This window comes from Medicago sativa, chromosome 5 (genome assembly GCF_051527215.1).
Source record: "Medicago sativa cultivar Bolivia chromosome 5, Bolivia_mono, whole genome shotgun sequence".
In the NCBI taxonomy this organism is placed as follows: Eukaryota; Viridiplantae; Streptophyta; class Magnoliopsida; order Fabales; family Fabaceae; genus Medicago; species Medicago sativa.
The window spans coordinates 74646136-74668817 of NC_140753.1; the positions used below are offsets into that span (position 1 = coordinate 74646136).

Genomic DNA, 22682 nt, shown 5'->3' on the forward strand with positions numbered 1-22682 from the left:
AAAAATTAAATGGGTAATTGCCTAAGGCACCAATCATCTATGGAGGAGGCTGGTTCATTTGTAGCACCAAGCAATGGTAATGAGAAAACAACAACCGAAGTGAAGATAAAGATCACAAAGAAGCAATTAGAGGAGTTGATTGGGAAAATGGAGGTGAAGGAATTAGGGATAGAACATATTTTGTCTCATTTGGTGAAACATAGTCACCAATATAACTCTTTTCATCGTCCTTGGAGACCTGCTCTTTATAGCATTCCAGAGATATAGCATAGCATAAGATACTTAATTCCATTTGCAAGCTCTTAGATTAATGTAACTACAAAAAGAATATAAAATGTGTACTCTTTTTGTGCGTTTTTCTTAATCTTCTGTTACTTATTTACTTTTCCTTTTACAAAATATTACCATCTCCTCCTCTTCATGTCCCATTGCTGAATGTTTGAAATGTCTATTTTTTGTCCCCGTGAGCTTAGCTCAGTTGATAAAGATAATACATAATATATACAGAGTCTGAGATTCGAACCCTGAGCACAAAAAAAAAAAAAAATGTCTACTTTTCCCATAATTTAAGGGGTGTATGGTGGGTTACACAATTTGATATGTATTTTAGACTAAAGTTACCAAAAAAGGTCCTGAACATATGGTTCATCCTTGAACTAGCAAACATTTTTTCACAATGGATGACAAAGCTGTGAATGCTATAGAATGATATAGCTTTGAAGTAAAACATGAAAGAATGATTTATAAGGTCAAAGAGCAACAATGATTTGGCAATTTCGAAAAAAGTTGCATCATTTTGGAAAAAAATTGGTTTGGAAATGGGAATTTCAGATGAAGTTATTACTAGTAGTTGTTTTCTTTTGGATGAGTACTAAGAACGCAATTTCTAACACATTCTAACATATTCTCTTCTATTGATTGAAATTCACATCAGCCCCATCAAATTTTTATGCAATCCACATAATCTTGTAAGATTCATGAATTTCAATCCACAGAAGAAAGGACTAAAGAGCGTATTCAAATGTGTGTTATACAAAGTATCTTCCTACTATTATTCTTTTCTCAATGAAAGGGAAGTAGTACCTAACCAGGACCATATATACATTTTTAGGAAGAGGTTTCAACATCGTAGGAAACTAAATAAACTCAAAGATTGGTTTTGGTATCCTTAAATAAACTCAAATTTGACTAGGTATGGATAATTTATATTTCTATTGAGAAAACGTTCCAAAATTACGTGGATATAACTAAACCACTCCTTAGTCAGATCTAAAATTACATCACAAATTTATGTAATGAAAGAATGGCTATCACCTCCTTGAGGAATAGTTAAATAACACACTCATTCTATTGTTAAAATAAACATGACTCACCATTCGTCTTTGTTGAAGTACCATCCCAATATGATTAATGTATGAACGGTTGACATGATATATCAGCATCTTATAATTGCTCATATTATCATAAGGATGTTAAACATGTTGTAGACTTGTAGTATTTGTCTCCGTGTATAGTAAACAAAAAAGTATTGTCTCATTGTAACTGTTAACAATAATAAACAAGGAATCTATTCAAATGAATTCAATTATAATTACCAGCAAAGTGTTCAACAATAACGTGCTTTGACTATATATGGCTTCAAAAAAAAAAGTGCATTGACTATATAATAAAAATTTCAACACAAGTGAAACTCAGAAAATCAAGAAACTTCAAAGAACCAACAGTATGAATATAAACCAACAAGAATATGATGATAATCCTGTAGTGTAGGAAATTCTAATTGTCTATTAAGATTTGAGACCAAGGAAAGGAACTATGATTACAATTACAACACAATTTGCCACAACAATTCCAAGGCATGCAGATTATTCAGTTTAAATGTTTAATAAAATAAAAAAATGACACTCATACTCATTCAAATCAACTGAGATTACACATACAAGTTATTGCCTCACAGTGTATCATTTATATTCTTGAAAGTTTACATGACCAGTTGCTTGAGCGTGCTCCGCTGCCTCCTGAATATATTCACAGAAAAATTTGCACTCAGTCAGAATTATAAAAATTACAGGTAAGTAGGACATATAATGAGAGAACACCAATTTAGTTACTGAAATAGGAACGTGGCCGAAGAATTTTCTGTTATAGAGATCATTCTCAGTTTTTCGCTAATGTCATTTTTAAGTAAATAGGCCTACACGCACAATTTCAGGACTGAATTAATGATTCACCATGCATGTCACATAAAGCAAAGAATCAGGTACTTAGGAATGACCTTCTGACCAATGACTCCAATTTGGCATACCCCACATCGTAGAGTGAAGTTGGCAGTGTCGGTGAATCTCCGTTTCCTGAGAATGAGGGTCCAAAATATTAGCACTGGAGAGGATACTGGAAGCAGAATTAATCCGGAGATGCAACTCAAGATGATAACCAAACTAGGTTGAGTAGAAAATTTCAAAAACATAACACCATGCAAGACAACCAAACACTTTTACTAGCACAATGGACATAATTGCACCTTCACAGCTGACAACATACATAGAAAACTTTATGTTTTGCAAATGCTGTATTTTTCATGTTACCAAAATCTAAATCTATAGTTCAACTGCTTAGCAGCATGTTTACAGCTTCGTTTTCATTCAAAATCGAAAAAGTAATGCATCTAAAACCTTAAATACACACACCCTGATAGAAATGCTGATGAGCAATTGGGCCTTCATTTTGGTCAAAAGCCCAAAGTGTGGAGAGTTTATCAGAGAAAAAGTAAGAAAGGCATGAAGAGTAATGACGTGGAGGGAATGATGCATGGAACTAGCATTATATAAGGGGGACAGTGGAGAGAGAGTCTCTCAGCTGAGTTTTCTGTTAGCAGAACAATTCACATTACGTGCATTGTGGGAGCCTTAGTGCTTTTGGGAGATTGTTAGCTTGTTAACAATCTTGTTATTTTCTTACAGTTAGTTATTCATTTTCCATCAATTGTTCCTTTTCCAAATCAATACAATTACAGTTCTCTATTTTTGTCTTTATATTTCACTACTTACATTTTGAGACCCATCAATTGGTCCGACCTACCGGATCCAAACAACACAGTGTCTGCAATTGTAGATGCCACGCCAACCCAAGATGGCAGAAAGAGTCGACGCACTGGAAGCAGAGATGGGAGAGATGAAATCTGCGTTGTTGGTACTCTCGCAACAGATGCAGCAACAAAGCGTTACGATGCAACAACAAAGCGCTGTGCTGAGTGAATTAAGCAAGCGACTAGAGACGCGACCAACACCGGAGTTTACTCATTCGAGTGAATCTTCAGATAATCATTTTCAGGAATCGCGACTTTCCGGTAAGAAGGTTAAGCTACTGGTGTTTGAAGGAGACGATCCTGTAGGATGGATCACTAGAGCTGAGATCTATTTTGATGTGCAAAATACGACCGAAGAGATGCGTGTGAAGTTAGCTCGACTGAGCATGGAAGGTGCCACCATACACTGGTTTAACTTGTTGATGGAAACAGAAGATCAATTAACGTGGGAAAAATTGAAGAAATCGTTAATCGCTCGCTACGGTGGTCGTCGTTTGGAAAACCCATTCGAAGAGCTGTCTACGTTGAAGCAAACGGGAAGTGTGGAAGAATTCGTGGAGGCCTTCGAATTGTTATCCTCTCAGGTGGGGCGTTTACCGGAGGAACAATACTTAGGGTACTTCATGAGTGGGCTGAAGCCACAGATCCGTCGGAGGGTGCGAACGCTCAATCCCCAGAATCGTATGCAAATGATGAGAATTGCTAAAGATGTTGAGGAAGAGTTGCGTGATGAAGATGAAGAGGAGAACAGAGCTTACGCGAAGAAGAACGTAGGCCGAAATGACTCTAATGGGCTTGGATCTAAATTTCGAAGCGGGTTCAACCCGACCCACAAAGACATACCCAGATCTGCATATTCGGGTTGGTCCAACCCGACACGTAAAACGGGTTCAATTGGATCTAACTCTAATTCCACCTCATCTGTGAATTCGACGGGGAAGAAAATTGACAACGACCGTCGCGGCGGTGCGAACGAAAGGTGGAAAGGCATGCGAAATGAAGAAATGGAGGAGAGGAGAGCCAAGGGTTTATGTTTCAGATGTGGTGGTAAGTATCACCCCACTTTACACAAATGTCCAGAACGCTCTTTGCGTGTGCTGATTTTGGGTGAAGGAGAGTCAGTGAACGAAGACGGTGAGATTGTTGCTATGGAGATGGAAGAGGTAGAAGAGGAAGAAGGTATAGAAGCAGAATGTAAGGTGATTGGAGTGCTGGGGAAAATGGGGGAGTACCGTACTATGAAAATTGAAGGGAAATTGGAGAATGTGAATGTAGAGGTTCTAATTGATAGTGGGGCTAGCCATAGTTTTATCTCTCCTGAGCTAATTACTGCTCTTGGGTTAACAGTGACTCCCACCAATGTGAAGTGGATCAAATTGGGGGATGGTCATAAGGTACTGTCAAATGGAATTTGTAGGGGTATTAGACTTACTCTTGGGTCTAAAAACTTTGAGGTGGATGCTTTGGTGTTGGAATTAGGAGGATTGGATGTGGTTTTAGGTGTTTCTTGGTTGAGTACGTTGGGGAAGGTTGTCATGGATTGGAAGGACTTATCTATGCAGTTTTGGCATGATGGTGAAATGGTGACTTTACAAGGTCAAGGAGGGAAACAGTTGCCTAAGGGGTGTTTGAATTCTTTCTTAGAAGGTAGAGGAATGGAGGTTAACCATGACTGGTGGTGGCCAAAGGAGGAGAAGAAACATGATGTCAATGAAGTGGTTCAGGAGGGAATTATGGAAGTGTTGGAGTTGTTTCCAGAAGTGTTCAAAGAGAAAATATCACTTCCTCCTGAGAGGGAACAAATGCACAAGATCAATCTCCTACCTAATCATGGACCAGTCAACGTAAGACCTTACAAATACCCTCACCACCAAAAAGAAGAGATTGAAAGGCAAGTGGAGGAGTTGCTTCAGGCTGGGGTCATCAGGCCTAGTATGAGTGCGTTTTCAAGTCCAGTTATTTTGGTGAAGAAGAAGGACAACTCGTGGAGAATGTGTGTTGATTATAGGGCTCTCAACAAGGCAACCATTCCTGACAAATACCCCATTCCTATCGTGGACGAGTTGCTAGATGAATTATTTGGCTCAACAGTTTTTTCCAAGATTGACTTGAAGTCAGGTTACCACCAGATCCGTGTGCAGGAACAAGATGTTCATAAGACAGCTTTTCGTACTCATAATGGTCATTATGAATATTTGGTGATGCCATTTGGCTTGATGAATGCTCCTGCAACTTTTCAGGCTACAATGAATGACATATTCAGATCCTTCCTTAGACAATTTGTCCTGGTGTTCTTTGATGATATCCTGGTCTATAGCAAGAATGAGCAAGACCATCTGGTGCATTTGAAGCAAGTATTGGATGTGCTGATCAAGCATTGCTTTGTGGCTAACAAATCAAAGTGCAAATTTGGGTGCTTGCAGATTGATTACCTGGGCCATATCATTTCTGGAGAGGGCGTATCTGTTGATCCTGGGAAGGTAAAATGCATCTTGGAATGGCCAGAACCTCAGAGTGTTAAAGGAGTGCGTGGTTTCTTAGGTCTCACAGGTTACTATAGGAAATTTGTCAAAGATTATGGAAAAATTGCTAGACCTCTTACTGATTTGACTAAGAAAGACAACTTTTCATGGAGTGAAGCTGCTAAGGAGGCTTTCATTAAGTTAAAGAAAATAATGACTACATCTCCTTTGTTAGCCTTACCTAATTTTTCACTTCCGTTTGAAGTAGAATGTGATGCTGCAGGCAGGGGAATTGGGGCTGTATTAATGCAAAATAGACAGCCTATTGCATATTTTAGTAAAGCTTTATCTGATAGTAATTTGGCTAAGTCTGTGTATGAGAAGGAATTAATGGCTTTGGTTCTTTCAATCCAACATTGGAGACACTATCTATTGGGAAAAGAATTTGTGGTTTACACGGACCACAAGAGCCTGAAATACTTTTTACAACAAAGAATATCTTCACCAGACCAACAGTGTTGGTTAGCCAAGCTTTTGGGTTATCAATTTGAAGTTAAGTACAAGCCTGGACCGGAAAATAAGGCAGCTGATGCGTTATCTCGTTGTTTTGATGAAGGAGAATTGACTGTTATGGTGCATACACCTATTTGGCCGGGGAGTAATCAGTTGCTACAGGAAGTGAAACAGGACGCATCTATTCAGGAAATTATGAAGAAAGTGGAGAAAGATCCTGATAATCATCCTGGATTTGAGATACAACAGGGTGTATTACTTTACCAAGGGCGCTTGGTGATAGGCAGGAGTTCACCTTCGATTCCTGCCTTATTGAAGGAATTCCATGAGACTCCTATGGGTGGTCACTCTGGATTTCTAAGAACTTATAGAAGAATAGCAGAGAATTTGTATTGGGTAGGCATGCAGAAAACTATCAGGGACTATGTGAGAGCATGTGATGTGTGCCAAAGACAGAAATATGCTGCCACTACTCCTGGAGGGTTATTGCAACCTTTGCCAATACCCAACTTGGTATGGGAGGATTTGTCCATTGATTTTATTACAGGGTTGCCTAAATCTAAGGGATTTGAAGCTGTAATGGTGGTGGTGGACAGACTATCAAAGTATAGTCATTTTATTTTACTGAAACATCCTTATACTGCTAAGACTGTGGCTGAAGTCTTTGTGAAAGAAGTAGTCAGGCTTCATGGAATACCTAACTCATTGGTGAGTGATAGGGATCCACTGTTTATGAGTCATTTTTGGAGAGAGCTATTCAAACTGCAGGGCACAACACTAAAGATGAGCTCATCTTACCATCCTGAAACTGATGGCCAAACTGAGGTCATCAATAGATGTCTGGAGAGTTACCTTAGGTGTTTTGCAGCTGAACAACCTAAGCATTGGTCTTACTGGGTGCCTTGGGCAGAGTATTGGTATAATACTACCTTTCATGTGTCAATTGGTAAATCCCCGTTTGAAGTTGTATATGGAAGACAGCCACCTAAGTTGCTGAGATTCCTTAGCAATGAAACTAAGGTAGCTGCAGTTGCTGTTGAATTACAAGACAGAGATGAAGCGTTGAATCAGTTAAAAACTCATCTTCTGAAGGCTCAACAGCAGATGAAATGGTATGCTGATAAGAAGAGAAGGGATGTGAATTTTAAGGAGGGGGAATGGGTGTTTCTGAAGCTCAGGCCTCACAGACAGCAATCTGTGGTTAAGAGAAACAATCAGAAATTGGCAGCTAGATTCTATGGTCCTTTTAAGATAATTGAGAAAATTGGGGAAGTTGCTTACAAGTTGCAGTTACCTGATCAGTCCAGAATTCATCCAATTTTTCATGTTTCTTTACTTAAGAAAGCAGTCGGTGAATATCATGTGCAAGGGGAGTTGCCTAAGGAACTAGAAGTTATCCTTGATGAGGAGATTTATCCTGTGAAAGTGCTGGGATCTAGAGTTACTATGCAGAATGGTGTTTCAACCCCTCAAAGCTTAATTCAGTGGAAAAACAAGTCCATAGACGATGTTACTTGGGAGGACAATGATGTGATCAGAGGGCAGTTTCCAGAATTTAACCTTGAGGACAAGGTCCTTGCTGAAGGGGGTGGTATTGATAGAAATGCTGATGAGCAATTGGGCCTTCATTTTGGTCAAAAGCCCAAAGTGTGGAGAGTTTATCAGAGAAAACGTAAGAAAGGCATGAAGGGTAATGACGTGGAGGGAATGATGCATGGAATGCATGTGATGCATGGAACTAGCATTATATAAGGGGGACAGTGGAGAGAGAGTCTCTCAGCTGAGTTTTCTGTTAGCAGAACAATTCACATTACGTGCATTGTGGGAGCCTTAGTGCTTTTGGGAGATTGTTAGCTTGTTAACAATCTTGTTATTTTCTTACAGTTAGTTATTCATTTTCCATCAATTGTTCCTTTTCCAAATCAATACAATTACAGTTCTCTATTTTTGTCTTTATATTTCACTACTTACATTTTGAGACCCATCACACCCGAAAAATAAGAGAAACCTTATATATAGAAGTACACAACAAAACTGCTATAAAAACTAAATCCATATAAAGATTCAATAAGAATTGAGGACTACCTATGTTGGTCTTTAATAAAATTTAAAGCAATCCCCTCAACAGGTCCAATGCTTCTGGTCTTTTGTATGGCAAATATGGTCTGGTCAAAATCCTCTGGAGCTCCTTCAACAGGAGACATCTGACCCATACAAGGAGTAATCATTAGGCAACATAAAAATGGAAAATACATATGAACCTTAATTTTGTAGATGTCAAGCGTAAAAATATTTCACTTTTCAAGGCAGGAAAAAATGCCCGAAGTGTGAGAGAAAATCAATAGATGATTAGTAATTTCTGGAATATGAAATTACATACAGCTAAAGCATCGTAGTGGAGACCATCATAAATCAGCATCACCCTTTCAGAATAATTACCTTCCTGTCAAAAGTAATCAGCAAAAACAAGAACGGAAAGGTTCAGTTACTAGGGATTGACAAAACTTGAGAACATATAGAACATCGTCAAATATCTAACCTGACCGTACAAATCGCATCGTGTTGTCTGGATATCATAGCCTGCGATTTCACGTCCATAATAATCTGCTAATATTGAGAGTTCAATCGCACCTTCACAACGGAATATAGCTTCATTAGCACATCAAAGTCCAAACTAATGAAAAACTAATAGTGTTTTACTGCCAAATTTGCAAACAGAAGAGTTTAAAATGCCCTTTGAAACTCATTTTTATGTTCATCAACCACAAATTCAGAACCGACAAAACTTTTGGTACTTAATTGCAAGAACCACAACAACTGACTGTTGCAGAACTTTGTCTAGTTACCTCCTAGATGTTCAAATATGACTTTCTTAATTTAATCATTATACATCTTAAAATTTCATTAAAATAATCTAATGTACTCCTATGTACTTGGTATATATTTATGTTTGCAAAGTTTATCAAAAGCCAAAGTGTAAGGATTCTCATAGATTCTAAATCATCCTAAAATTATGGTAGAACACCGAAAGTAGCAGTTCTAACTTGCGAAACAAAAATTAATAACTATTACCTATAAACAATTTTATAATTTAAAACAGCCATGATTCGGAAGACATAAGTCAACTAACCTCCCCACTTCTCTGGGTCAAGAATCCAGTTACAATAGGCTGAATTTGGCTTCCCAAGAAATGCTTCAGAATATTTCTCAGGATCACTAGCTACTGTTGCAGCTATAACCTTTAGCATGTAAAATATAACAAAATGTTAAAGTAAAAAATATGTAAATAAATGACACTGATAACACCAAAGAGAACTGAAATTAGGAAAAACAAGGGATTAAAGTTCCGATTCGCTGGTAAGTCTTAAATGATAGACAATGTAATTTCAAATACCAAAAAGAAATACCCCTTCCGGTTTTAAATATAAGTAAAAATGTATATGTATTTGGTACTAGAACACCATGGGGGTTGATGGATGATAGTTAGGAATTTATGATAGATTGATGAAAAAAAATTACGATCTACCTATGTATTACTGTGTAATACCTCAGGAACTGAAAATAATCAGAGAAGGTGATAAACATACAAGCAAAGCCATATATGATAATTTGAAGTTTAAAGCCAAGCTTTTGCCAAAGAAAAACAATCAAATGTGTATTCGTTATTTAAGGATGCTTCTTGAAATTCTACATGTACTACAATACACAACAAGATAGTTTACGAAAATGACTTGACTTTATCATTTGTTATAGAAATAACTTCTACATAAGCACTTATATGATAAGCGCTTAATTAAGTTGTTTATCCAAATTAATGATTTTAGAGTCCAGCCAAACATACATATCAATGTATTTCTGTACTGAATTTTTTATTTCTGAAATTAGTTCAAATTGAAACAAGCAAAGTGACATGCAAGTCCAAGTACATTTAACCAAGTTGGATACAACATCTGAATTGTTTAGTGTAGCACATTATCACTGTAAATAATGACCAGAATTTTAAAAATAGGGAGAGACAAAACTTAACAAGCATAAACGAAGGTTACATAATGAACACCTTGTATCTAGTTTTCTACTAAAAAAAAAACACCAAATTGGCATAACATGCATTGAAATGAAGCAATCAGATAAACTTGTATCATCCATTCACTTTGCATATCCATAGCAAAGAAAAATCACCTGTCTCAACTCAGCAGCTTTAGTTTGGTCACGATCCATAACATATCTGAATTGAGCAAACACAACAAAATTGAGCAAAGGATATTACAAGTGGAATCATTTGTACCAAGCTGGGTGTGCTATAAAGAAAAGGTACTTACCCAACTGCATTAAAAAGACAACTATTATCAGAAGGAATGACCCTTCTCACAACAACACCTTCCATGATTTAGATTGTATATAGCTACTAACCTGAATATCAATCAAAAACTCAATCATGGTTCAAAATTCAATTGAGATATTAATCTATTAAAAAATTTGAACTTTATGTAACATCTTAATCCAATAATTCGATATGAAGCAACCCCATGATTTTAAACTTGGTAATTAACAACAGAAAGAAGAAAAACCTAGAATTCAATACAATAAATAAATAAATAAATAAATATAAGGTTTGAATTCTTACAGGAACCCAAGTTCAAACTGAAAAGGTAAAATATGCAAATATTATCTTGGTTGAGCAAAAACGATGCAGATCTATATGAAGAGGAATTGGGTTGGAAATTGGAATGAATATGAAGCAGAAGAAGCAAAGAGATATTCTTGGCGTGGGAGAAAAGATTAAGATTAATACGAGAATTAGAATCTAATCCAAATATTTAGTATGTAACAAACAACATAAGAATCTTAAAAAATTTGCTTCAAAAAATAAAAATAAAAAGAATTTTAAAATTTTGGATTTTGAAAGGTTCTGCGTGTGGACAGAACATAATTAATTTAAGGTTACTTACCCTTTTGAGATCCCACGTTGTTCCTAGGAAGACAAATCCCATGTCTCTCGGTTCTTATAATTCCGCCGCTCAAGTAATTTTTGTTTTTACTGAAGAAAAAAACACTATTTTTTTTTTTTTTTTACTTTTGTTAATAGTATGACAATATGACGATTAATATGATCCTTGATAAGTGAATATTAACAAAAGTTAGATTAGTATACATGATATATTTAAAATGAAGGATATTCAGATTTTGCATCGCCCATCTCCAAGAGCGTGATCATTTTTGAAGCGTTAGATCCATTAAATAGTGTTTTTTTTTTTTTTTTTTTATAATTAAGATCTATCAAATAGTTATTGTAAACATGGGATGGAATGAATATTTCATTACAACTACTTAATTTGATTCTATAAAATTATATTTCCTTAAATCAAAATATTATCAAAGTATCCACGTATAAAATTTTCAATCATTTTGTGTTGCTTAGGTTAGATGATTTTACTCAAAAACATCTTAAATAAAAAGTAATAAATATAATTTTTTAATTAATTTAAAATTAATATTATTAACGTTATATTTTTGCCACAATATTATTAAATTTATCAATCAACTATTAAAAGACCTAGGCTTTTGCAAGCCTGAGCCAAAAACCGTTAATAAAACTTTAAAAATTGAACCAAAAGATGATTCTAAATATCTATTTATTTTTTGAGTTGTTCAAATGCTAACATGTACACATGTTCAGATACCAACGATAGAAATTATTGAAATTGTGTCAATTTATTTCTCAAAATTTTCAAAACAACATTTTCTCAATAATTTTTTATTATTTGTAGGAAAAGAATTTAAAGGAGTGAGCACAATATCATTGCAAGAGCATTGGTGCAGCTGGAGAAGGCAAGTTTGATAGTTTTGATTTTCGGAAACAAACAATGGAAGAAACAAGTGGTGTGAAAAGTTAAAGATATTAACCCCAATCCTCTCATGGAATTTGTTCATGAAATCAATCCTCAAAAGAATGTTGGAAATAATGTTGTTACTTCCAATTTGATGGATGTGGTGAATGCTAAAGAGCAAACTGAACTCTCACAGCAGCAAAAAAACCACATGTGTCAATGAATTTTCTCACTGGTAAGGATTTATGGAGGCAGTATGAAACTTCTTTAAAGGACGTTAGTTAGAAACTCATGCTAGTGGTCGATAGGTGAGAACTCAAGCAAAGAACACAGGTTTCTGGGTCGTTTCTTGTTGATTCTACAACACAATCAGGCGGAATTCGTTGTATTTGGGAGCATTCGTGTTGGCATGTGAAAGTTTTAGAGTGTTAGCTCGAAAGGGTAAACTTCTTGGCTTTTAACAAAGAAGACGGTCTTTCAAATTTCAAAATAAGGCGGAAAGGAGACAAATGATTGCCAAAAAAATCATTCATCAAACCTTTGGGTGATCTCTCAGAGTCTTCTTGTGCAACGACTTGTACATCAAATTAAACTGTGATAGTTTGCAACTTGGGAAATGATACACAGTACACTAATCAAACATAAAGAAGAGTCAGATATGAAGCTAAACTATGCTCTCAATGGATGTCCAAAAGATATGCACTAGTCTGAAACAAATTCTAAATTGAAATCAACTATGGTTTGCTACTTTTATGTTTTAAACTTTTAACCTTTTTTTTTTGTTTAGGTTTTTCAGAAGTCTGGATTTGGATCCTCCAAAAAAAACCGTGCAACGGTCATAGATATATCTACATGGAAAAAAAGTTTAGGTGTGATGTACAAAATTTAATCTAAAATAAAAACACGAATACATAGTTCTGATCTTATTTTAAACAAGCATGCTAACTTTATTCATAGCTGGTCATATGTAAAACAAAATTATCAAAACTACAAAGAACAGATTTCCTCCACTCACTTTTTAATAGGAACATAATCTTGAGAGAGAATAGGAAGATTAGAGGCATAACTGGGAAATGTAATGACAATAGCACTATTATCCAAGGGGATCAAACCAAAGTAAAACTCCAAACCTAAAATGGTAACACTACTGAAATTGATCCATGTTTGCTGAAGGAGCTAGAGAATACACTACTGAATTTGGTGGTTATAGCGTTGCAATGCACTCAATTTCAATCTTGGCATCCAATGGTAATGCAGCTACTTGATAAGTTGAACGAGCAGGAAAAGGTGCAGGGAAATCTGAAACCATTGGAAGAGCAGGTAAATTGAAGAAAATTAGAAGTTCTAAAGGCATTAGTGAAAAACATAGAATAAGAACTCAGGGGGGGAAGTATCATTTCCACATAGCACTACTAGATTCTCTTGCCCCAATTTAGTGTTCTTGGTATATGATAAATATTACTACAACATAACTGATTTACGTACAACAACCTAAGATATGAATCTTCAAAACTCAAACCACATAAAAGGCATAAAGTGGCCAGCCAAGGTAAATTCATATTCTCAGTCCGTAAATGGAGTATACTCAAATTTTAAAGCACAACACACATTATTATTGGAATTTGAGAGTCATTGATAACACCCAATTCAGTAGTTATGTAAATTCAGCAGTTAATTTTAATAGAATATACTAATAAAAAATGTGCAGAAGTTTAGGATGATGAATAATCTTTTCACACCTAAACAGGCTGTTGTCAGCTTCATATTCGATAAAGAATGTAAATTGTGTCAAGAAAACATTAAAATCGCAGCTACAGAAACTTACATTTAGCATATATCTCATTGACTTTCTTAAAATCCTTTAAGTCAGCCAACCTGCATGAAAAAAATGTTCAAAAACTAGTCGTCTTGCATTCTCACAAGGACTCAATAAAACCCAACTATGGAAGGTAGAGGAGTCCATACATAATTGTTGTCTTAACAACTGATGAGTAGCTGGCACCACCAGCTTTAAGAATTTCTCCCATGTTTTTTAGAAGCTACAACGCCAAAAAATTAATAAGTGCAGAGTAACGTCAATTAATAAATAAATCAATAAATAAATAAAATGCACGAGTTCATTACACTAGGTATCGGGATAAAAAATACTCAAGTTCAATAGTGTTGGACATGAGGAGATATATTGCAAAGAATCCAAACATCCATATTGAAAAGAGATAAGGTTTGAAACAAGTATAAAGAGGAGATATATTCCCACTTCACAAATCGGATTTGTAATGATGAGTTAGACTCGATCCAAAACCTATGATCAGGTGCCATCATTTCATTGAAAATTGCCAAAGTTAATTCCTAATACAGTTAAGTTTTGAATACCCACCCCAATCACAGAACATGTACGAAGGATAATCATTTCCAATTAGTTAAGGTTCACTAATATCTCCTGACCATTCAAGAGTTTAGAAGCAGATAATTTTTCCATGAAAGTTTAGAAGCAGATTAATTTTCCTAACAATATATGTAAGTAACCCAGTTTCACAAATGTTCAGTCGATGAACTTCCCATTCTTATAGATCATTAAACCATTAGTGTGTAAACTTCCCACTTTAAAATTTCCCAAAAAGAAGTCGAAGTTACAAAACTAATCGAATTATCAGCCCTTACTAATTGTTAATACCGAGAAAAATGGACGTTCAGCATCATCAACGAGTATAGGAAGGAAGAGATAATCAAGCAAAACACAAGCAATCAAAGGTCAAAATGCACCACCAAACCATGTGAAAGACAACAAATTACACTTGCAATGAATACAATGAACTAAGTAAAAAGTCAGGCTCTTATTTTTTGCAAGATCTTACATATCATAAAAAGAAAGATTGCAATGCAAGGACAAAACTGTGGTTTTGTTGTACCTGTTCAGTTTGATCTTCAACATTATCAGAAACGAACTTCCCTGTCTGCATTAAAGAACAAAACACATTAATATCATCATAACACAATCAGGCGACGATGCTAGTATTTGAGTTTGTTGCAGTCAACAATTCCACACATTCACGCAGTCAAATAGCACATCTATGGTCGACAGATCAAGATCATACGGTCCAAATTTTAAGCTCTGGTACTTCACTTTTATTTATTAAATCAAAATATGTATTGAAATCTGGACGTCTAATCTCAATCCTGCAACCAACCATGTGTTGACTACGTGAATGTGTGGATTGCTCACCATAGCAAATCTAAATCCGACGAAGAAGATACCAATAACACACACACAAACAAACAAACATATTGTATGTACTAAAACAGTAATGCTACTAGATAACAAACCTGAGGAACAAGACCAAGTACACCAGAGACAAAACGAATGTTGTTGACTTTGTTTGCTTGAGAATATGGTCCCAAAGCAGCAGGTGCTTTCTCTGTTTCAACAGCTTCCTTAATTCCTATTCCTACAATCAATCAAACCCAACAAACACTAAATCATAGATCAGAATTAACGTTGCCAATAGGAAAAACAATTACCCCTATAGTAAAAAATGTAACTTTATTGATTTTGGTGGAAAATGCAATGAAGAGGAAATGGTGGGTACGTACTTACGGGCATCAGAAGAAATGCTCAAGCATGTGAATGACAAAGAGCGCTTTGATGAAGGAGAGGTATGGAAGAAGGAGGTGCTGCCGGAAACTGACAAACACCCTCTTCTGGTGGTCAGTGAAGTTCGGTGGCGGAGTACGCCGCCGTTCGTCGCCGGAATCTTGAAGCAGGTGGGGCCACACAACGACGCCATTTCTCAGTCTCACGGTGCAGTCTTTTTTGGTAGTGTGCAGTCTCACCGTGCAGTCTGATACTCTCTTATAGTATTTACTTTTTTAAAAAAGGGAAATGGTGTAATCAATTTTTCAAAAAGTCAGAAGATGTTATTTTTCATTGAAATTTTCCTTTTTTGGATTCCTTAACCAGTATTCTAGGGTATCGGTTAACAAAACCCTATCAAAAAATAAGTTTTTAGTTCACATAAATATATAAAATTTTGTTTTTAATCCTTATAAAAAAAAGCCTGTTTTTGACAAAAATTCATTTTAAATTTTATTTTTATTTTTAATTCTTATATCAAATTTTAACTCAACAAAAAAATTTCTTCGTAAGTTTCCGTAGTATTTACCACTTCGACTACATAAAAACGATAGCTAAGTTAGACCGACAAAAAAAAGGAAAAATAGCCAAGTTGGTAAATATCGAACGTTGCCATAAATTTTTTAGTGATAAAATCAAAACCCCATAATAAGTTCTAGCATAATTGAGATTTAACCATTTAAATTCAGGTTGATTCTTAATTGGATCAACCCGTTGAAAAGATAAATTAAATAATAGTTAGTCCTATTAAATATGAAATAAACACATTATACCAAATAGTTCATCTCTTCTATGATGTTTCATTTTAATTGTTGACATTTTCATGAAATAAAATACGAATTCTTAATTTTACTCAAATAAAATACAAATTCTTAACTTTACTCTTATGAACCACTTATTTTACACTACTGCTCAATTATCTGTGTGCAAAAAAGAGTTTTGAACACAATGAAGTTATTTATATATGTTTACCGGGCTTTACTATATGTTGTCAAAACTCTTACACTAACCAACGATGGATTAGACCTCTAAGTATATGATCAATGATTCGATTTCTGTCACATGTGTATGCGTATGAAAAAAATTAGTTAGGAAAGAAGAATCCACTTTATATACCCTGCAGATTGCCCGACAAAGATTAATAACTGCTTGATGGTGGTGAAAACTTCGTACAAATATTATGAAAACTCAAAAAAATTATTTTACACTACTTCTCAAATATCCATTGACGTTTAATCTTTGACATGATAGTCATTTAAATATGTTAGATTATCATTCATGAAATCTAAAACTTTATGAAAGTAACCAATACTAAGAGATTTTAAAACAACTGATCGATAAATACATACGTAATTAAGCCAAAAAGTTATTTCAAAGTTTTTTCTTGTTATATATACAAAGTTAATGCTCAAAGTGGAAGAAGGTTTCAATATATTCCAATGATCTCCATATTGCACAAGTGTTATTCTAAATATATAGACAATTTCAAAATCTAATGAGCCGAAGTAATAGACTGATGAGTCAAATATAAATTACTATTACAATTACATTATTTACAACGCTCAACAATTGATTAGCGCATGTTTGTTTCACCACTAATGGTGCATCAAAGTAGAAGCTTGCGATTAAAGCTTCTACCCTACTATGTCTTTGAACACGAAAATGAAATTCTACCACAAAACAAAGCATAAACTAACCATATTTAAAATAAAAAAAAAAAACGAAACTATTTTTTTTACAAAGAGGGACGAAGCTCAAAACAAAACTATTATATATAAAGAAAAAAAAAACCAAACTATCACGAATTAATGTGATCAACAACATAAGTTCTACAAATGGGACATGATCCTTGTTGGATTAGCCACTTGTCAATGCATTCTAAATGAAAAATATGGCTACATTTTGGAAGTATTCTGACCAATTCTTCATCCTCAAAATCCTGCAAATCAAAATGTAAAGATAATAGAGTTAATTTAATTGTATAAGATAAATTTACATTCCTATAAGAGAAAATTTAGTTTTTCCTATTTGACATGACATAAATTTATGTTCCTATAAGAGAAAATTTAGTTTTGCCTATTTGACATGGCATCCAATCTACTAGATGGTCACATCAACAATTTAATGTGACAATTATTCCCCATGGTCTCATCGACAATTTTGGCATGTCACATTCACACTTTTATGTCATTTAACACATTAACATTGTGAGGAGTGAAGACTATGTATTGAGTTTTAACAATTCATAGGCTATTAAATGAATAAAAAGAAGTTGAAAGCTTGTAGAGCTTAAAATATCAATGACTTATATGAACTATGAAGTTTTTGGAAAAGAGATCTTTTACTTTATAGTTTATTGGTGAAAAAACATTAGTAGCTTTCACATGACTCTAACCTGTTTTGTTTTCTCACCTGTAAGCAAATTGAGCAGCACGATTCATTGTACAATTTCATCACTTGGTTGGAGCAGAATTGCTGAAATGGAAGCTTCATAATACAACTATGTGGCATCCCTTTAACTCCCATGTTGTCATACATATCTGAGAGCACTCCTTCATAAGATGTTTCTAGTGAATTTATCTGAAGAGGACGAGTTTAACAAAATGTAAGCTGATTTTGATTTCAATAGGTTTTTTCTTTTCTTTCTAAAGGAGATTTCAATTAGTTAATTTCACATTAAGTTTGGTTCTGTTTATTAATACTTACATAAAACAAATAAGCTTGTGCAACAGTTGGACATATCCATTCCATAAATAATTTTCCATTTAGTAAACTTCTCAACAAAGCAACCTGCAACTCCACACCAAAAACAAAAAGAAAATTAGTTGAGAAGAACACCATCTCAATTGGTTTAATATAAGGGGGCAAAGGAATAAAAATGTAAAATAGTTCCAAGTTTTAGTCACTACACATGACACAATATTGACACCAACACCTCGATGCCAATAATAGTATGCAAAAATTGAAAAAGATTGAATGTAACCATATATGTTAGTGTCGTGTCATGTATTGGACACAGACACATGTTTGATCAGGAGTGTAGGTGTTACATAATTAATCAGTAGTGACATAAATGATTGTCAGGATTGTTACCTTTGAAAATGGCTCACCCACGGCCACATAAGCAAAACTCATCAATTCTATGGCTGCAATGGCTCCTGCAATTGCTCCTTTGCCAGCTCCATCAAGAAAACCAATTTCAGTGGTTTGGCCTTTGATAGCCCCTGCTATTGTTCCTATTATTGACCCTCCTAAGGTCCATAACACACTATTTTTAGTGATTTTATATTATGCTAAATAATGAGATGTATAATATTATGTAGCAAAAACAAATAAATACACTAGCAAAAGAGAAGCAAAATGTAACGTACCTAGTGCTAAAATGCAAGTGAATGTAGCAAAAAGAACTCTCTCCATAACGTTCATGAATTGCTCAAATACAGAATATCCAATTACATTCAATGCCTTCAAAGAAAGAACTAATTCCTTACACTTAGTTATTGCTTCTATTGTTCCAGAAAAATATCTGGTCATAGTTAGTGAAGTGATGGTAATAGCCATTTTCTAATTTGGAGGATAAGAATGATGTAGATGTAGAATTAGACAAGTATTTATAGATATAAATTTGTACAAACACATATTTATAACTATTGAATATAAGTGCTATATATAGTATTTGAGTTATGATTTTTGCATATAAAATTAATATCGCCGCCCTTAGACCTCTATTTTAATTTATGATAAAAATACATATTTCAACGCATTTTTAAACTTTTTTTTTTGTCTCAATAATTAATGATGTCAACATTTTAAATTGTAAAGATATTTTTGAGATAACTAACATTGTAGTGATGAGTAATTGAATACGTGTATCCCTTACATTACTTCTGAGGATATTGACATTTTGAAAGATAAAAAATTCTTCTTAGCTCCAAAATCTCATAAACTGTAGCAGCATTTAGTGGTTACATAGAGTAGGCAAAAATATTAGAACCGCCCTGTAATATGGTATGGACATGAAAAATAAAAGCTCTGAGTACTGTGACTTAGACTTATAGACAAATATTTGTAGGGTAGTGTTAACTTGTGCCCCTAGGGCACATGTTAAGAAACTCAAAATAGGAAATATTCCCTAAAATTCTGTGCATCTAATTCATTAAAAAGTTAAAGATTAAATGTAATACGTACATTCCAATAAATTATTTCTATATTTGATTCATTAACTTGTGTCTTAAGGGCACAAGTTAACATTTCCCATATTTGTATGGTGTATTTTGTAGCACAAAAAATAATGTTGTGTAAAAAAAAGAACACATCCCAAGAAAAATGTTGAAAGAAACCACATGGTACTGATGGTAGTTCAATCGTCACTATTGATTTTGGTTTATTTTCCAATTTGTCTGCTAGGGACTAGGGGTCACTTTGCTGCTTGCCTAAATAAAAGGAAATGTACTACTCCCTCCGTTTCAAAATGAGTGTCGCTTTAGCCAAAAAATATTGTTTCAAAATGAATGTCGTTTTACATTTCCAATACAACTTTAATTTTTTTCTTCCAACTTTACCCTCAATAAATACTCCAACTTTTCTCTCACACAATTTTCAACGCAACTTTATGTTTGTCTTTTTCTTATAAAGTAAAGGGCAGTTTAGTAAAAGTGTTATATCTAATGATTATTTCATTCCATTTCTTAATCTGTGTGCCAATACCTAAAACGACACTCATTTTGAAACGGAGGGAGTAATAATATTTTTTCGATGTTGTCATGAAGTTAGTGTGAGTATGGGTAGATAAATCAAGATGGGGGTTAGAGCCCTAACTCCCTAGAGCAATGGGGTTAGAACTCTATTTCCCTAGAGCAATTCTTAGTGGACATAAGAATTTAAACACATCATTTGAATGATCATTCGTAAAAATGCACATCACATAATAATTTTTCTCTTTTATGTGTGTCTAAAAGATGTGTTCAAGTAAGTCTACGTCAACATACGAATGATTCATCTCCTCAATTATAAGCCCATTTTATAAAAAAGTGTCATTGAGAATAAACTTATTTCAAATTACTACACACATATATACTATTTCAAATATTTTTTGTATAGACAAATGAAACACATTTTACTTTTCTTAATATAAAGAGACAAAGTAGCTAGTATCAAAATCAAAATCCCTTTAATTAAAAAATATAGTTAAAGTCCCTCACAGAAACCAAACGGTGCTTCACTAGAGGTTATTCATAACTGTATATAGTTCACGTTGGTCAAAAGAGACCTCAAACCATTGGCTGAAATGATTTTCGAATTCTTATGTTCTAAGTTAATTAAACACTACAAAGTTACTTGAAGAGCATTGTCACAAAAAAATTATTGAAGTGAGGGTGGTGGGTTGGATTGGTCATGCATATGTTTTGTAGTTTGTATTTCTTGATCTTCCTTTCATTAATAAAGGGAAGTTTAGGCCAGGGCAGTTCTAATAAATTGGAGGCTCGGTTCTAATATTAAAAATTGGCTCCTAATAAAAAAATTAATTATAATTTAAACAATTACAAATTAACAATAAGAATTATTTTGATTATAATTTGTTTTGTTGATTTTTTTTATTGATATAGATGTGTGTGGGTTTGGCCTAACTTGTTTATTTACATTTTATTTTTGTCAAATAATAAGTGTTTGATTTTGACCAACATAACAAAAGAAAATATTATCCTACATCCCAACAATTATACTCAAACCCCTATAAATAATTGAGGCCCTCATAAATTGAAGGCCCGGCTCCGTAGCTCTTTGCACATGTGAAAGAATGGCCCTGGTTTAGGCTAAGTGGATTCTTTGATAATCAAACATATATGTAAATCAAATTGGAATTTCATCTCAATATTTTAAAATAACAATACATGTAATCGCCCCTATTAAGCTGTGAGTCGTTGCATGGACTTTCACTCTTAAAAACTCTAGCAGGTGAGAGTGACCATCATATGGAAGGCTTAGGACTTCCAATTCAAGGAATAGGAGTACATGAGAGTGACCATCATATGTCTCTTGAGCTTAGGACTTTCACTCATCAAAATTATTGTTGCAACAAGCAAAAAAGAAAAATTTAAGGTATGTTTGATATCACGACAGGTGTGTCTCAGAATTAAGGTGACTCACCATGACTTTTCAAAAGTTACACTTTGTAGCTTTGTAAAATCACGGTAGGTTGTCGTGATTCTGATACAGTCTGCGTGATACCAAATATATATACTTAATTAATGCTATGCAAGTAGATTTTCACTACTTTATTTGATTGAATTAAAACAGTAAGTTTGAGGCACAAAACGAGACATTTGAGCGTAGTACTTGCACTCGGGTTATCCAAATCTCGACAATTCCAACTAATGATACTCAATACTCTTAGCAGAAGACCGGGAAACCATGACTTGCCAATAAAAAAATGCTGAAACTATAGGCTTGAGCTTACATTTGCAGTGTTATTTTTTCCCACTTGCATGGCTACACATTAATTGTCATTCCGATCCTAATCTTCCAAGTTTAACAACCCTATCGTGCACTCCATCATGGGTGTAATTGCGAGAGCATATATTTTCCATTTAATTAATTCCGAGAGGATATCATAAACGTTGACACCATAATTGCCTTGCCTTTATCATCCGCAGCCAATGAATTAATTCCTCCTTAATACAATATTCATCAAGTATAAAAGGAATAGTTTAAAAACAAATTATAAAATGTTAAAATAACTTATTTAGCCATAGTATTTTCCTTGATCGAGTAGCTTAATGATTAGACTTGGACACTTTAACTATGTATATAGAAGTGAGGAATCCTGAATTCAAATCTAGACCTCTAAATATCAACCTATTTGCAAACTACAACTCAACTCATGTAATTGCATAAACAAACAATTATATCGTACTCAACTCAACTGATTACACGTTATACTGCTATGTTTTTTTTTTCTTTTTCAGTCTGGTGGCAAATCTCACAACACTAAATATAACTTGCACTTGGGAGTCTTCTTCTTCAAAAAAAAAAAAATATGCACTTGGGAGACCAAATTACTAATTTTATAATCCTTACTACACGTGAGTTTGATAGCATTATATTAGGAAACAAGAGAAAATGAAGATAAGTGTATTATTCTTAATCAATGAATGAGTACATAG

General features: G+C 34.3%; 3 protein-coding genes across 4 annotated transcripts; all 3 read right to left on the reverse strand.

Annotated features, from left to right (window-relative positions):
- Positions 1 to 1708: 1708 nt before the first annotated feature.
- Positions 1709 to 11072, reverse strand: LOC146924964 (OTU-like cysteine protease family protein). Of its 2 annotated transcripts, none has more exons than XM_085709958.1 (9): positions 11010 to 11072; positions 10380 to 10470; positions 10240 to 10285; positions 9191 to 9299; positions 8600 to 8691; positions 8441 to 8503; positions 8146 to 8264; positions 2276 to 2351; positions 1709 to 2018 (listed from the first exon to the last, which is right to left on the reverse strand). In XM_085709958.1, the coding sequence occupies exons 2-9, from the start codon at positions 10442 to 10444 to the stop codon at positions 1962 to 1964; spliced, it is 627 nt and encodes a 208-aa protein (XP_085566084.1). In that variant the 5' UTR covers positions 10445 to 10470; positions 11010 to 11072; the 3' UTR covers positions 1709 to 1961. The 2 variants fall into 2 exon arrangements, with proteins under 2 accessions (XP_085566084.1, XP_085566083.1); XM_085709957.1 differs by lacking the exon at positions 11010 to 11072 and adding an exon at positions 10685 to 10852.
- A 1742-nt stretch (positions 11073 to 12814) lies between these two features.
- LOC146924965 (reactive Intermediate Deaminase A, chloroplastic-like) lies at positions 12815 to 15755 on the reverse strand. The gene is made up of 6 exons (XM_085709953.1): positions 15484 to 15755; positions 15213 to 15334; positions 14798 to 14842; positions 13854 to 13927; positions 13714 to 13763; positions 12815 to 13187 (listed from the first exon to the last, which is right to left on the reverse strand). The coding sequence occupies exons 1-6, from the start codon at positions 15671 to 15673 to the stop codon at positions 13093 to 13095; spliced, it is 576 nt and encodes a 191-aa protein (XP_085566079.1). The 5' UTR covers positions 15674 to 15755; the 3' UTR covers positions 12815 to 13092.
- A 1478-nt stretch (positions 15756 to 17233) lies between these two features.
- LOC146924966 (NEP1-interacting protein 1-like) lies at positions 17234 to 19138 on the reverse strand. The gene is made up of 5 exons (XM_085709954.1): positions 18891 to 19138; positions 18613 to 18770; positions 18226 to 18309; positions 17932 to 18099; positions 17234 to 17458 (listed from the first exon to the last, which is right to left on the reverse strand). Exons 1-5 carry the CDS (start codon positions 19078 to 19080, stop codon positions 17318 to 17320), a joined length of 741 nt encoding a protein of 246 aa, XP_085566080.1. The 5' UTR covers positions 19081 to 19138; the 3' UTR covers positions 17234 to 17317.
- Positions 19139 to 22682: the final 3544 nt, after the last annotated feature.

What these genes read in the sequence shown, in the direction of transcription:
- LOC146924964 (XM_085709958.1), bottom strand. Translation starts at nt 10,444, where the DNA reads ATGGAAGGTGTTGTTGTGAGAAGGGTCATTCCTTCTGATAATAGTTGT. An exon ending in GATGCGATTTGTACGGTCAG is followed by an intron (nt 8,504 to 8,599) that starts GTTAGATATTTG and finishes TACTTTTGACAG; the next exon opens with GAAGGTAATTATTCTGAAAG. An exon ending in TTGGAGTCATTGGTCAGAAG is followed by an intron (nt 2,019 to 2,275) that starts GTCATTCCTAAG and finishes GAATATATTCAG; the next exon opens with GAGGCAGCGGAGCACGCTCA.
- LOC146924965 (XM_085709953.1), bottom strand. Translation starts at nt 15,673, where the DNA reads ATGGCGTCGTTGTGTGGCCCCACCTGCTTCAAGATTCCGGCGACGAAC. An exon ending in TACTTGGTCTTGTTCCTCAG is followed by an intron (nt 14,843 to 15,212) that starts GTTTGTTATCTA and finishes TCTTTAATGCAG; the next exon opens with ACAGGGAAGTTCGTTTCTGA. An exon ending in GTTGTTAAGACAACAATTAT is followed by an intron (nt 13,764 to 13,853) that starts GTATGGACTCCT and finishes TTTTTCATGCAG; the next exon opens with GTTGGCTGACTTAAAGGATT.
- LOC146924966 (XM_085709954.1), bottom strand. Translation starts at nt 19,080, where the DNA reads ATGGCTATTACCATCACTTCACTAACTATGACCAGATATTTTTCTGGA. An exon ending in CACTTGCATTTTAGCACTAG is followed by an intron (nt 18,771 to 18,890) that starts GTACGTTACATT and finishes TATGGACCTTAG; the next exon opens with GAGGGTCAATAATAGGAACA. An exon ending in GCTGCTCAATTTGCTTACAG is followed by an intron (nt 17,459 to 17,931) that starts GTGAGAAAACAA and finishes TTTGATTTGCAG; the next exon opens with GATTTTGAGGATGAAGAATT.